The sequence below is a fragment of the Opisthorchis viverrini genome (genome assembly GCF_000715545.1).
Source record: "Opisthorchis viverrini unplaced genomic scaffold opera_v5_11, whole genome shotgun sequence".
NCBI lineage: Eukaryota > Metazoa > Platyhelminthes > Trematoda > Opisthorchiida > Opisthorchiidae > Opisthorchis > Opisthorchis viverrini.
Window position 1 is genome coordinate 1,981,137 of NW_008751667.1, and position 16,579 is coordinate 1,997,715.

General features: G+C 46.1%; 1 protein-coding gene across 1 annotated transcript in view; it reads right to left on the bottom strand.

The window, feature by feature from the left end:
• T265_01069 (hypothetical protein) overlaps positions 1–16,579 on the bottom strand; it is a gene marked incomplete at both ends in the record, with an annotated part of 54,769 nt that overhangs the window by 2,011 nt on the left and 36,179 nt on the right. The window contains 5 exons of the mRNA XM_009165012.1: positions 4,182–4,354; positions 11,219–11,316; positions 13,531–13,824; positions 15,333–15,655; positions 15,744–16,159. Of these exons, the coding sequence (XP_009163276.1) occupies positions 4,182–4,354; positions 11,219–11,316; positions 13,531–13,824; positions 15,333–15,655; positions 15,744–16,159 (1,304 nt within the window). The remainder of the gene's footprint in view (positions 1–4,181; positions 4,355–11,218; positions 11,317–13,530; positions 13,825–15,332; positions 15,656–15,743; positions 16,160–16,579) is intronic.

A 16,579-nucleotide genomic window follows, 5' to 3' on the forward strand; every position in this document is an offset into this window, starting at 1 on the left:
CAGCAGTGTCCCGATCAAGATGGGTTTACTTGACAGCTGCCAAGTTCCAAAGTCCAAAACGTGTCATGGGATGAGGTTCCAGGTAAAACGAAAGACCACAAACGTTTAACGCCTGTCCTTCGTCGCGTGCCAAACTGCTGTGCGCTTAGAGATAGTGCACGAGATTCGTTGCCCAATCAGCTGGCGTAGCTCACCGGCCAGCTGCCTGTCCAATCAGATCACTCGCTGCAACGGGCTAATCAAAACTTTCCCCTCAAGGGTGATTTCGCGTTTACTGGCAGAAGCATTTTGTTTGGCGGATCCCGCTTGATGTAATAGAAATGATTTAGGTCCTGATACTAACTGGCAGAAGACCGGTTCAGGCTCGCGAGTTGCAGTTTGGAGACTCTTGGCATACCGTATGGGGACGTTTCGAGCCAGCTTGAGAGGTTTTCTGCTCTAGAACCATTCAGTGCGAGATGCTGCAAGGGTACAGAGTTGCGGGAGTGACGTTACCGTGGATTTTTCTGCCTTCGACACAACTGCCAGAACACCCTCGACCAATGCATATAAACTATGCGTGGTACACCACTTCTCAGTCAATTGACCAATAGTATGACAACGCGGCAACTACCCCCGTGACTGTCCCAGCAACGAGAAGTTGCCGGGTTGTATGCTAATCTAATGAAAGTGTGCAGGGTCCCAGAATGGGTAGTTCCGAGTTTCTTTGTGTTCAAGGCCGTTCAACTGAAGGAGAGGATTACTTCTTTTGACGACAAGGGTAGTACGGTGGTCCACCTCCAGAGCTCCAACCTACCCCTAATGAAGACACTTCTCAGAAGGAAAATCCTAGTGCAGAAAGACCAATCAGCTAACGCCTGCACTTGACACATTCCCCCTCTACCACAGTATTGCATGATCCGATGGATTCGTCGGAAATGTTTCCCTTGAAATGAGAAGTGGAGGAGTGTTAGGCACAAACGAAGGGACATTCCTGGGGATGGACTCGAACCATCGACTTCCAACTTATCACGCGGGTGCTCTATCAAATACCAGGGATTCATGTTCCCTGTCAGTTCGTTTATATGAAAATCACAGCCGATTCGGGATTTATTCGCCCGATGGAATAATAGTGGATATTTGTCGGTGCCGTTCAAGAGCCCTTTCGGTACCTCCACATTGAGTCAGACGTCTACAAACCCAAGGAGCTTAGGTAAAATTGTTGCAAGGTAGAAGAGGATTTGGTGAGATCTTGACTGAAGAGTCGAGGTACACCTAGTACGAGTGAAAATGCACACACGTGCCCGGATTCGAAAAGCTTAACTCTTGTTTACTGTACAGGGTCCACCGTTAGTTGTGGGTGGTTAAGTCACTCATACGAGTCATTTGAACAGTCTTCTCTCTATCCTGGCACAAGTATTTTGGTGAGTCCACAATAAGCAGATGAAGCACTGAATTCGTCGTTAGGCATGCCAGGACTGGGATCCAGGACGATCGATATGCGAGGCGATCAGGTTACGGCCATTCACTTCTACAAAAACAAACGCATTCAGAACATTTTATTTTAAGTTGACGGAAACTCGGAAACTGTGCCTACCTGATGAGCCCCAAGAAGGGCGAAACTGATCGTGGGCTGTCGAGGGGTTTTCAGCAACCATATGAGTAGTGCATTACAAACGCATTCCAGTTTGAATGAATTGATTGATTTTCCCATACCAAGAATGATGACCCAGTAACTGTCCTGACTGTGTCGATCGATCGACAGGCTAATCAGGATCTTCCAATCATGTAGCACAAAAGGTACTGGTGCTCATCTTCATGGCGATTGGGCATAATGACAACCCGTATAAATGACGTTCAGACCTAGGAATCGGTAAGGATGCTTGCTCCGTACGTCATGTTATTAACCAGTGCCTTGTGAACACAAGCCATCCAGACCCAGTGTTGTGACTAAACAGCTGATCAAATATAAAAAAATCGATCTTGACACAGATGTGATGCGTGTATAATGCTTCAAAAACATGAAATTGAGGTTGCAGTTCGAATACTTGATGCTGCGAGGGTCTAACAAGAGAAAATTTCGGACATGTGATGCGTGTATAATGCTTCAAAAACACTTAAAACTGAGGTTGCAGTTCAAATACTCGATTCTTCGAGGGCCTAGCAAGAGAAAATTTCTGATCGTCATTTACTGGGTGAAAAAACACGTCCATGGCTGACAAACCTCTCGGAGAAAAAACTTCAGGATTTTGAAAAACCAGCTTTATTGCAAGACTGGGACCCAGTTCGAACAAAGGAAGTCGAAGGGCTCTTTTCGCACAACCACTCGAAGGATGGAAGAGAGCCACAGGCGGTCAAACAATGACTTGGCAACGAAGTATAAAAGCTATTACCAGCAAACACAGCTGCGCTGGTCATTGGCGTCCTTCTGGATGGGGACCCCGAGACGGGCCACATCAATGGTTGGAGACACTGTCAGACATGGCACAGTCGCGCCCTCAATGGCGCTCATGCATCCAAGCTATTGCCTTCAATGCATAGCTCCCTTCCCAACCCCCCCCCCACTTAACAGTCCACCCACACTGCTGTATTTACGCACTAATCTATCAGCTCCCGCAGCTCCCTACCCCAGCTCCCCGAATCATCAGTGAATGAAACTGCGGCAGTTACAACCACTGTACGAAAAGTACGCGGTTATTACAGCTGACTCCCTACAACCATGACTATCATCAACTGGGCACTTGATCCTGCTGCAGTCCATTTAAGCTTGAGCAGATGACAATTGGAGTCCTCGTGCACAGCTTGACAACCGCATGCTGGGGAACGGATGGTAAGATATTCCCAGAATATATGCGTAACTTGATTCCTTAGTGTTGAGAATGTACAGCAATCACATGAAACAAAAACACACTCGCGGATTTGTTGTTCCACCATAGAGTTTGGTTGACCACGTTTTTCAAGGCCACGGTGTTAGGAATGTATACAAAACAAAGTTAACGGTAGAGGGAGACGTGACTTGTGAGTCGATCATTACAAGATTCGTTTGCCATCACTTGATGCCGGATCGAGCCGATGAATAGAATCATGCGGCGATGAGAAGGAAATGCAAATGGAAATGTTGTCATTTGAGCTCAAGTAGAAACTGACGCGGAAGAGTGAAATGAGGGGATACGACGACCATTTGGCAGCGCAATATTTGATTTCGTTTTTGTGTAGAATATTCTTCGAATTCAGTGTGGTCTTCTGACGTTCCCCGAGGCAGAATTTGTTCACTAACTGTAATTAAGATCGATTTCAACCTAACGAGTATGAGGAAGTAACTGATTTCCATCAATTTGAAATTAGCAGAATTACTAGCACCCCACTCCGAGAATAAGTACTACTGGTGGATGGATGACGGTGTATGCTACTGATGAGGCATGCGAGTAGTACGTTTTCTCGTAAATCCGCTTCGCGCCTCTTGAAAAGTGAGGTCTGCTACGGAATTGGTGGAGTCACTTTGTAGCATTTGCTTGTATTTGAGTAACAGTCAATGAATATCCAGGAAAGTTCAGGAAGACGCGTTCAAGGAGAAGGTGGGTATTCTGTTTTTGCAAACAAGATGCATATCAAGGTTTTGCTTCCCTGTCCAATAGTCTGTAACTGTTCAGTTGATGATGACGCGGCGAAGGCCATCTTCCTTTCACTGATAGTATTAAGATTACCATAGAAGTACTTATTTTTGTATCACCAAGGCAATTACATGTTCCTAACTGTGTACATTAGATCTCAACTATTGTCCAAGAAGGCAAAACCAGTCCCATGCGCCATATAGACCTACGTCGATGTAAAGAAAGGAGTGTTTACTTGTAATCTTGTCCAGAGTGTGAACAGCTGCCTCCAAGCGTTCGAAAAGCAACTTGGAAGAGTGTCCATCCCAATGAATTCCAAAACCTTCCAAGCCAATCATGGTTGCCAGTCACACGGCCTTATTTGCACAGGTATCAGGCTAGCTCTAAAGAGACTAGCTGTTCGTGAAGTGTCAGGAACCTGAGCGCCTGTTAGCATTTATGCAACAGCCTTACAATGAGAGACTAAAAAACCAAACAGCCAACGATGACAATGGTAGAGAGTGCATTCGAAATACGGCACTCAAGTAGAGGCTAGTTTACACAGCGGAAGCAGTCCCAGTGGGAAAAGACGAAATGTGCGATTGAACTCACTGTCTAGTATTTCATTTTTTGCCAAAAGTACCTCTCGTCGCAATTCGCCAATAATCTCACGACGCAATAGATCCAGTTCGGCACGAGTTAGTGGGGCCATGGAGGGAACAGTGTTTTGGAGGCCAGTAGGGTTGAAGGAGGCTGTACTGTGGAATATCGGTGGGCACTTTCGACTAAACAATCGAACAGAGTGGGACAAAAAATAGAGTGAACTGACGGAACTTCAACATTGTTACTGAGTATATATCACAGACATGAAATCCGAACGAGTTCGATAAGGCTATTAAGCTCTGTAGTACAGCCGGGAGTCAATTTTATGAGCAAGATGTACAATGAGGCTAAATTTGGCGCCGAAAGTTTTGCTGATGCAATCAGCAGTGGATTGGAAATGTGGATATACACTGACCTGTTGCAGTCAATGCACTGACAAAAAACCGGGAGTGCTGTGTCTACCGAAAGCATTTAAAGTATAAATTTGGCAGGGTACATGGGAGACTTTCGGACAGAAATCATGAACGGAGACAAGTTGACATAATACACCCCCGTAGTACCTGTAAAAAGGATAATCTGTTCGGAGAAAGCAGTTCGACACGCCTTTGATCTCAGAAGTTGTGAGTTGAGGAACCAGTCGGCATCAAATCTCGTGAAGTAAGCATCAGGAAGATCAGACTACTGAAAATAATCCTAGAATGCTGAGATCCAGACTGAGACCCTCAAAACCCACTAAAATCGCAGTGGGGAGGCCGTCAAGCATCCGATCCAGAAAAGCCCAGCTATCGATTGGACGCTCAAACAGTCGATCAGTTCACTAACGGCCGATGATGATGAGTGTTCAGGCATGTCATAGAAGCTGAGACCCACAAAGGTGGGTGGTGTCCACCCAACGCCGATCGGACAGTCTGGACTTAGGGTCAAAAGTGCACTTTAAATACCGCGATCCTCCTTGTAATTTATGCACTCGCTTGTTCGCAATAAAGCCGTTGTGTTCCTTGTTGGTGAGTCATTTTTCGACACTGTAGCGTGGATCGCAGTTATTTACACCAGTAATCAACGTCGCTGAAGGGCCTTTGCCCTCATTCTGCTGATCAGCCCCTCGTGATCGGAAGGTTTGAATTGTCCGGGGTGCGTCTGGCCTACGGTCCCGAACAATGTTTAAAATATGCAACGCCTATCGGCTTCTCAGTGAAAATTACCGTCATCTGTACTGGACTGATTGGCATTCAGACTGACTAACTGAGTGAAAATGTCAAGTAGAAACTGATATTCTTAGAATGTGGACAGAAGGTGTAACACCCATGCTCGACCGTCGGTCCAAAAGGATGCAACCACGCAGTTTAATCGCTTGGAAATCAAAGGTAAAGTGGACTCATGTAGTTTCGTACGAACTAAGTGCGATCTGCTGCGCTTGGAGGTGGCCTTCCTTTGAATGAGGCTGGCCGGGTCAACTGTGCAAGAGCCAAAAGACTACAGGGAAGAATATGAAAGTTCGCTCTGAGCTGAGGTGGTAGTGGTGGCAGCGTTGATCTGTGTAAGTCAGGGGATAATAATAGCCGTCGTTCAGCTGTAAAACTCTGATATGCCACTAGAAGGAAGCATGAGGAATGAAACGCTGCCAAGCTGTCCAAGCCTAGACATGAGCAGTCTAGATACCGGGGTTGGGTCAGAAACATGAACTTTCCGGTCATTAGGTTCACGCATTGACAACTGACCTATCTCGAGCTCGCGTCGGAAAACCGTGAGGTGAAAGAAATCGGAGGTAGTCCAACAAGGAATTGGTGGCAGTATCTCCTAGCCGGAAAAAAACCGTGTTGGACCAAGTAGAAAAGGGAAATACTAGCGAGTAACAAAGAGATGCGAGACACTGGAACCCGATGACAACCGATGGAATAGGTGAACACAAAGAGCTCCATTACGACTCATCAATCACATCGCCGTCATCTACAATAAATGCAACTATCTACACACCCTCATCGCCGAATGGCCATCGAAAGACACCTAAAAGAGCACAAGATCAAGGTCGAGCACTTCGATAAATGAACATCCCGGATTAACGCCAAGGTCATCGACCGTCAACACAATCTGAAAATTCCCCACGAGAATAACAGTTTTCCGATAATAAATGGGCTAACCGTGCCTTTGTGGAACTAATTTTTGAGACTTTCGGACAGAAATCATGAACGGAGACAAGTTGACATAATACACCCCCGTAGTACCTGTAAAAAGGATAATCTGTTCGGAGAAAGCAGTTCGACACGCCTTTGATCTCAGAAGTTGTGAGTTGAGGAACCAGTCGGCATCAAATCTCGTGAAGTAAGCATCAGGAAGATCAGACTACTGAAAATAATCCTAGAATGCTGAGATCCAGACTGAGACCCTCAAAACCCACTAAAATCGCAGTGGGGAGGCCGTCAAGCATCCGATCCAGAAAAGCCCAGCTATCGATTGGACGCTCAAACAGTCGATCAGTTCACTAACGGCCGATGATGATGAGTGTTCAGGCATGTCATAGAAGCTGAGACCCACAAAGGTGGGTGGTGTCCACCCAACGCCGATCGGACAGTCTGGACTTAGGGTCAAAAGTGCACTTTAAATACCGCGATCCTCCTTGTAATTTATGCACTCGCTTGTTCGCAATAAAGCCGTTGTGTTCCTTGTTGGTGAGTCATTTTTCGACACTGTAGCGTGGATCGCAGTTATTTACACCAGTAATCAACGTCGCTGAAGGGCCTTTGCCCTCATTCTGCTGATCAGCCCCTCGTGATCGGAAGGTTTGAATTGTCCGGGGTGCGTCTGGCCTACGGTCCCGAACAATGTTTAAAATATGCAACGCCTATCGGCTTCTCAGTGAAAATTACCGTCATCTGTACTGGACTGATTGGCATTCAGACTGACTAACTGAGTGAAAATGTCAAGTAGAAACTGATATTCTTAGAATGTGGACAGAAGGTGTAACACCCATGCTCGACCGTCGGTCCAAAAGGATGCAACCACGCAGTTTAATCGCTTGGAAATCAAAGGTAAAGTGGACTCATGTAGTTTCGTACGAACTAAGTGCGATCTGCTGCGCTTGGAGGTGGCCTTCCTTTGAATGAGGCTGGCCGGGTCAACTGTGCAAGAGCCAAAAGACTACAGGGAAGAATATGAAAGTTCGCTCTGAGCTGAGGTGGTAGTGGTGGCAGCGTTGATCTGTGTAATTCATTTTGGGCAAGTCAGGGGATAATAATAGCCGTCGTTCAGCTGTAAAACTCTGATATGCCACTAGAAGGAAGCATGAGGAATGAAACGCTGCCAAGCTGTTCAAGCCTAGACAGGAGCAGTCTAGATACCGGGGTTGGGTCAGAAACATGAACTTTCCGGTCATTAGGTTCACGCATTGACAACTGACCTATCTCGAGCTCGCGTCGGAAAACCGTGAGGTGAAAGAAATCGGAGGTAGTCCAACAAGGAATTGGTGGCAGTATCCCTAGCCGGATGACAACTGACCTATCTCGAGCTCGCGTCGGAAAACCGTGAGGTGAAAGAAATCGGAGGTAGTCCAACAAGGAATTGGTGGCAGTATCTCCTAGCCGGAAAAAAACCGTGTTGGACCAAGTAGAAAAGGGAAATACTAGCGAGTAACAAAGAGATGCGAGACACTGGAACCCGATGACAACCGATGGAATAGGTGAACACAAAGAGCTCCATTACGACTCATCAATCACATCGCCGTCATCTACAATAAATGCAACTATCTACACACCCTCATCGCCGAATGGCCATCGAAAGACACCTAAAAGAGCACAAGATCAAGGTCGAGCACTTCGATAAATGAACATCCCGGATTAACGCCAAGGTCATCGACCGTCAACACAATCTGAAAATTCCCCACGAGAATAACAGTTTTCCGATAATAAATGGGCTAACCGTGCCTTTGTGGAACTAATTTTTACGCGTAAACATAGTGAATGGAACTGGCAGACACCAGTGACGAAATAACGTTGAGCTTTTCGGCAATGCAGCAGCCGACGACAAGGCTAGGAAATCAAAACGGATAATTTGTTTTGATTTGGCCACCCTCTTTCTACGCGTTACTTTCCACTCGGTCGGGCACTACCCTGCAAACAGTATCCTTCCAACATAATATCGATCCCGCTGAATGTAAAGAACGTTAGTTATGGTCGTGACTCTCTGTTGGTCAAATCAAAATCCATATAATTTGATAAATATGGATAAGTCTGATTGCATAATTGAACGAAAAAGATCGGGGTAATTTTTTCCAACACTACAGTAACCGAATCAGATGGTTTCGTATCTTCCAGTGTCGTACCCCAAGGCGGGCACACTTCTAGCAGCCAAACAAGGGGCACGGGTCCCTGCATGAACTTCCCCCCCCCCCAGTGACGGCGAATGATGGGAATTCGACTTCCATTGCTGCTTTCATCTAGATGCGGTTTAATCGGTGTAATGCTACAACTGGGGGCGCACTTTTAGGGTGGAAGTACAGAGAAAACGCTCTGCTGAAAAGGTGCTACCTAGGTGTTGCCATCAAGGATGAGCGCATTGCCTAGACCTCTGTTTGAACATACACCTTCCTGGTTGGCACAATGGTGTGTAGAAAAACTACTCATGGTTCGATTATCGCACATTCTCTAGTCGCCTGGGAGAGGTGTTCACTGTGCTCTACGTGACTAGCCTGGTTCTATCACAAAAACGTCGCGGTCATCAGAACGCACAGGGGTGAAATGTGCTTGAGTAAAATACCCTGCTCACTGTGATCTAGTCCATTTGACATTGCTTTGCTTAACAAGAGTAAAACTACTGTGCAGTGCTTCTTCAACGTAGGATTGACCAACAGAATAAGGCTAACACATCAAAAATACTCGCCGTAATACAAACATGGAAAACAAAGAATTCCACACTCACGTTTCCATTAGATTCAGGTCCAGCTGATCTGAATTATCAATCAAAATGCTGGTATAGACCGTTCAGATGGCATTATGTTACACAATCCACTGTATTTATTTACACTACCTGGCCTGAAACCGCCAACCAGACAACCCGAGTGTGCACTGACCAGACAAGGGATAGGTTGGAATGAAGCGGGGAATTAGCTTGCAGCTGTACGATGACAGTGCAGCACACCAATCAATGAATTCGATGAACGTGTTGGTAGCAGGTTAGGAGACAGGCACAACCGGGGCGGCAATGAGGATGAGGGTAGTGAACAGATGTACGCCTGCCCCACACATAGAAATTCCATTATTGTGTGGAATTCAGTGACCCTAAAAGCCAAAGGTTTTTGCATAAACATGATGGAATCCGAGCTGCACAGTCCTAGGTGAAACTCTTCAATTGAGGTTTCATCCTTCAAGTAAAGTCAACCTGTATAAAGAAGCCGAGTAGCGTTCTTCAGCTGTTTCACAGTAATTGGGAATTATCGGCACTGTGAACGTTGAAGCTCCCTAGGACGTCGAGCTCACGACCTTGAGGCCAGCAGCTCAACACTATATCAACCGGCAAGGCTTCACGTAGGCACCGCTGAGATCAGGTGTAGCGGAATTTACCAATAAATCGATAAAGCAGAAGGTACAGAGGGCTTCCTAAAGAAGGTGAAAAAGGCTAAGCGCACAGACAGATGGTAGTTGTTGTATCCACAAAATCCATTCACTTATTCAAGGAATTCTCGCCTAGTGCGGGGGCTGAGACTGAGGAACATTAGGCAGCTGGCTTCGTGCACTACACACTTGGGTTCATTGTCTTGATCAGAGTGCCTGAAGGTTTGTGTAACAGTGATGAAAGATGGGATGACAATCTTTGTGATCCTGAATATTCATCTCTGTTCACGGAATTTGAAAGCAGAAGTAGTGAGTAACAGAGTAAAGTTCCGGTCGTACAAAACACAGTTCGTTCACAGTCACACGGGTGACGAGTCTGAATGAGCGATAGAGGGTTTTGTAAGAAACATGAGAAGCTGAGTATCAGACAGTACGTTATACAAGGCATCCGGCAGGTATCGCACGGCGGAGCAGATTAACATCCGACTGTTATTCCTTGACGACATTATTGTGGGGCGTTGCTCTGTGGGACACAAGAAACATGAGAAGCTGAGTATCAGACAGCACGTTATACAAGGCATCGGATAGGTATCGCACGGCGGAGCAGATTAACACCCGACTGTTATTCCTTGACGACGTTATTGTGCGGCGTTGCTGTGGGACAATTGACGTGCAGTAGTATTGGGTGAAGTGCAACAATGAATACCAGACGTGGTGTATCTACTATCTTTGAGACTAGAAGAAATTAGGCGTCCGTTTATGGATCGGAATCAAAGTTCGACACCAAAGAGCGCTCAACCTTTATGTCAACATGGAGTCCTTGATCGACCAAACCAAGTGATAAATAAGTTATAAACAGACCAGATCATTCAACTCATGGAAGAGTTCCAATTCAGGAGACACGCGGCACATGGACTAGTACGCAGTATTGCTTCCTGGTAATGTGAGTCGAAAGACCGGAACCTATGAAAACGGATGTGACAGATTGGTAGATCAACCAATACCAGTGTAACGGTGTACACTACTGATGAAACGTGTGAGTAGTTTGTGGCACGACCATGCATCTGATGAAAGATTGATACGGAAATTATTGAACAGTTTTATAGTGGTTTGTTCATCGTTGCTTATTATTCAACCATCGTCCAGGAAGGCTCAGAAAGACGCTTGAGGATGCTAACTTCTTCGAAATTCTGTGAGGTCTTCAGTTTCATGTCTGGAAGCTTAGTTCGTGTTTGTCAGTAACACCGCATTCGAAAGTACCTTCCACTCACCAGTACTCGGTCGCATTGCTTATGATCAGACTGTGAATCATGATCAGCCAGCGCTGTGGATGTAAAAGAGGTGCAAAGACTACTGGAACAAGGAAAATCATTCGATGGGTGGAGAGCACCTGGTAAAATCCAATGGAATGAGGGTGAATTTGTAAAAAATGGAGAAACCCTAGTTACAGGGTTGACATCACGTGAAGAACACTGAAAGTTACCGAAGTAAAAAACAACTTACGTCGCTGCAAATTCGGTCGTCTGCTTCGAGGAGGAGATGGCACACTGGAACGCTGTGCGATTTATCGTATTGGGAGGGCTCGATTGATCGACTTGGGGCTGAAACCATTTAGAAGGGGACGATCTGACTAACCGAAACAATGGTGAATCTCAGTATCGTCTCACGCACAACGTGACATGAGACCTACATGCAAAGCAAATTACGGAACATGCGCAAGTGAAAACACAAAGGATTGAGCCCCACAAGTGGCCTACCAATCATCGTAGCCATATTCGACTTGATCATCATCATCATCATCATAATTGTCAGCTGTAATAACCGTACAGTAGTTGTAGCTGCCACAGTTTCGTCCAACGATGATTCGGGGAGGTGGCTTACTTGTCGTACAGTGGTTGTAGCTGCCACAATTTCGTTCACCGATGATTCGGGGAGGTGGGGTAGGTAGCTACGCATAGGAGGCGGAGGCTGATAAATTAGTGCGTAGATACAGCACTGTAGGTGAACTGTTAAGTGGGGTAATGGGGCAGGGAGCTATGCATTGAAGGCAACAGCTTGGATGCATGAGCACCATTGAGGGTGCGACTGGGCCATGTCTGACAATGTCTATAGCCATTGATGTGGCCCGTTTCCGGGTCTCCATCCAGAAAGACGGCAATGACCAGCGCAGCTGAGTTTGGTGGTAATGGCTTTTATACTTCGCTGCCAAGTCACCACTTGGCCGCCTCTAGCTCTCTTCCACCTTTCACGGGGTTGTGCGAAAAGAGCCCTTCGAGGAAGTCGGTCGACTGGCATACGTAACACGTGGCCAAGCCAGCGCAACCTATGAAGCGTGATCAGTTCACCTATCGAGGGTGAGTTATTTCTCCCAAATACCATTCGACCTACTTCAGAATTGCTGATCCGGTGTTCCCACCAGATTGGGGCAATGCTCCGAAGACATCGATGGTCAAACACTGAAAGTCTTTTGACGTCCTCGGCGCGCAGCGGCCAGGTTTCTTATCCGTATAGTAACGAGAAACACATTGACGCTCCGGAAATTACAAGAGTGGCGGAATTACGATTCACAAAAGAACCGTAATTTCGGATTGAAAAACAGGATGGACCTGCGTTGGAAGATTAACAAGATGTGTCACACAAAGTAAATGAGTTTGAAGCCGCATCATCGAGTTGCTAAGGTGTATTGCTATTTGCCTCATTTTGGACAAGTCACCAGTAATTGCGATGGGTGGTCGATGTGAGCTTTTGCGGGGCTAACCTGTTCCAACCGGTCTTTCTTAGCCGGGACACAGCATCACTGCTCCCGTAAGCATGATAATGCGAATCCCTGATTGAAATACCCTCCAATCGGGAGGTGATAGCTAACACTACCGTCCACCCAGACAATAGATATCATATTTGGCTTGCCGTTTCAAACTGGTTGTTAGTTGGCGCAACCAACAACCAATACAACATGACATACAATGAAAATCCACTTTTACAACGTTAACTCTCTGTTCTCATCATCTTCTAACCAAGTTCCGGAACAAAGCACATCCCCAGTTTCGAGGTCGTCCCCTATCAGACTGTTTTCGTCCCACAAGAGGGAATGAATTTATCCCCTAGTTAAAGTAACAAATATCTTTGTTATCTTTATTTTTCTCCTGTTGGTGATGAGGTGTCTAAACGATTCACCTAGTGAGTGTCAACTGTGATCAAAGTAGTCTGTTCAACTTCACACTTGAATTGTGTGTTTTCGGTGAAATGAATACTCATACCTCTAATCTCTCAAGCCAGCATCTCCAGCAGAACAACTACCAAAGGTACACGCGCAACAAGTCTGGAGTAATGTACGGCGCATTGTATTTAAACTGTACGCAACGGCAACAAGAAGGAACTTCTGGTAGCGCAACAGGGACTCAAAGGAGACTGGAAAAATGATTGGCTAATGAGCATATATTTTCGACTTGATGCTGACCGATATTCTGAACAATCACGTGCGTGGTAGGCTAACTTCGAGCGATATAACCTTTTGGGTGAAGATTCCGCCTAACACCTCTCTCATAAAATTAGCTGACGTAACTTTACGAGTTAGAGTTCAGTTGCGGTGGCTTCACGGGTTTGCGAACCCTCTGTGTCCACCGTCGCGGTTGTAGTGTGCGTTCGTGCTGAGCTTCAGGTCATGCAGCTAAGGCAGTCAATGTATCGAAACATTGGTGACTCGGTTGTGCTGAGAGTGGGTTTACTGATGGGAAGAACGATAATTTGACGAGCCTTCTACAATATAATGGTGAAAGTGTAAAGATTAAAAAAAACATCATGCACGCCAACTGTACCTGAACAACACCCATCAAGTTCGCGGAGTTTGTATGACTGGCTTCCTCTACCGCATCTAGCGCTTTTCTCCGAGCTTGAATGCGTCGTTGCATCTCACGCATCATGGACGAAACGGCTAAATTATGCGCATTTGATTTCGCAGTCTGGTTAGAATCTTGGCGATGCAGGGAAGGTTTGGATGTATTGCAGGACTCAGGCGCATCGTTTGACCTTAATTCTGTATCGGTTCGTTGTGGGAGAGGTGGTGGAGGAATGTATAGACCAGATGTCGGAGGTTTCACTGTGGAAACCGGCTATGAAAACGGGAGAGTCATATTGCAAAGCATAGCAGGAATTTTGTACATCGACTGTCGACAAGACGAATACAGAGTGATAAATACAGGAGAATGAACAGTGTGGTGGCTATCGTAAGCTAGTGGTTTTCGTTAAACCAACTTGTAACTCATTACATCTTTTACGCTTTGAACCTAGAGAAGTACCGATGTGATGAGTTCGTTTCGTCTGTCAATTGCCAAAAAACGACTTCTGTTGAACAAACCAACGAGGATTATTGGATAGGGACTTAAGTGCGTTGTGTTATGCACCGACTAGCAACTGAAGTGATATTAGCAATGATCAGGAGGAACGATTGAATGCGCACAGTCAACCGAGAAATGCAGGAAACATAATGAACTACTGAAATTCGGGTAGTAGTGACATTTTATTAACAAAATTTCAAGCAGCGAGCCGTCTCACTTTAATCGAATCGTCTTTTAGCGAAATAAACTTATTCGCGTAGCACTTTGGTTTTGCCGGGAGACAAATATGGTAAATTTCCCAATAGGACTGTAAGCACAACCGGACTGTTTGTAAACCGTATCAATAAGGTCACTGTGGGCAGCCGCACTCCATTTGTCTCCGACAACCGTATTTTGAGCTTGGCTACGAAATTACACTCCAAAAGGGACCACAGGACCAACGTCCGGGGAATTTCACAGATAAAAGGTGCTATTCGCATGCTAAACGTCATGGACAACAATGCAGGAAGCCGGTGCTTAAGTGTCATTCGGTAATGAAGGGAGAGGGCTCTAGTAAAATAAGAGGAGAGGGGAAGTGGGGTTTCATAGCTTAAAACCACCGAAGGCGATGAGCCTATATTCCTCAAGATCATCTAAATAAACCCATCTGAGAACTGTATTGAAACAAGACACCATTAGCGTCTTTCTCCCAACAAAAGCTTAACGCACAACAAAACTCAGTCCGGGTAAGGACTGGCAGCATGCCCTACACTGCAAACGGTCACGGGCCATGTACTGCAAGGATTTCAAGTATTTAGCGCCTCATCCATCTGCATAACACGCTCTTTGACGGACAGTCTTTAGACTTATATCGAACTATTCAATCATTAACACATGACAACGTTGTAAGTGTGTACGCCAGCGTAAATAAAACACCGATTTAATTGGATTGCCTGTAAGCCGTTTCATCCCTGTCAGAAACCATCAACAGCGAGCATCTCCCAAATTTTGGGAGAGAGTTTAACCCATAGCTTTCTGGATGGAGGTTGAACACCAGTGCTCGTGGGGTGTGGGCTCGCTGCAGACCGATGTCTGCTGACCGTTCAAAAAATGAGACCCCAAGGGATCAAACGTTTTAGTAACTATAGCCCTCAAGGGCATTACAGCAGCCTGTTGTAAAGTAGAAAGTGAAAAAAGCGTCTTGCGATTCTCGAGGCCGATCGCTTAGTACTCAGGGAGCAATGTTCATCAGTACTGATAACACAATATGTGTCATTTTTAGTCTAAAATGCACCTAAACTCACCGAGGGCTTCGATTTTTGTTCTGCTGACGGACCGGCACCAACTGAAGTGGCTTCCTGAATTGGCATGGTCATACACACTTGAGGAGGTTCGTTAGACTGTGCCAAAACCCGTTCACCTAGTTTTGGTGAGAGTGGTGGTGGTGGGGCATTTGCAACCAGAGTAGCTGGAGACACTGGGCTTTCAGGAGCCGTCTCCGCTGTGTCCGCTAGTCCAGTGAACTCTTCCGTATGATGTACGATTCGATTAATGGAAGAGTCCCGATATGAGGGGCTTGGACTAATCGGCTGCTTGTGAATAAATACTGAAGACGTACGTTCGGAGGCTGGAATAATTTGAAGAGGGGAGTGAGGCAGTCGTTCCGGAAACAGTAAGATTGCCACAAAACACCTACGTGGAACTCAAACACTTACCGTGGTATGAAGAGTGTGTCTCCGTGGCTGCTAACATGAGCGGATATCTGGGGCCGGTAGAAGATGGTCCCAACATTCCACTACCTGTGCTCATACTGCTCGTAAAGCTGGCCAAACTGCCAGATCCCGAATAACCATAACCATAGCCGTAACTGATAGAGGAGGCTGATGACGGAGCCGCTGTGGAACCGGGGCCTGTTGCATAACCCAAACTACCTGAAGAAGTATTGGAGAGCTGTCGACGATGGCTAACCAGTGGGGGTGTCGCAGTCGGCTGGGTGGCCTCAGAATCTCCGGTGAGACTGACAGCAGGTGTAGAACCACCGACTGTCGCGGAATGTGGTTTGGGCGCTGGCGAGCTTGGATCACAAATGTCTAAGCGGTTGTCTGTTTCGCGACAAATTGTGATTTCTCGGCTGAGCGGAAGAGAGGGGAACACAGGGCGACGTGAGACTGTAAAATTAGGCCTAGTGCAAATAAGTTTAAAACTTCTAAGTGACGATCGAACACTGCCAGCTGAAGCAAGTATTCGGATAAAGACCACTGGAGTAGAAAATTTATTCCGTCTGCCTCCAATCAATACTAGCTGTTTGAACACAGTTACCGCCTCCAAGTACATAACCTCTTTTCATTCATAAAAAGGAACTGAAACGCATAGACAAACAGTCAACAGCTAACGAACGCCAGTTGTTCATGCAAACGTGCAGTGACGGATGGTGTATACGGACGATGAGAACCATACTTGAATATAGATCCAAGTACCTCCAAGTCATTAGGGAGTGCAGAACTAAATGCCAGCCACTGACTGTGTCTGCCCCTCACTAAGACCCACAAAT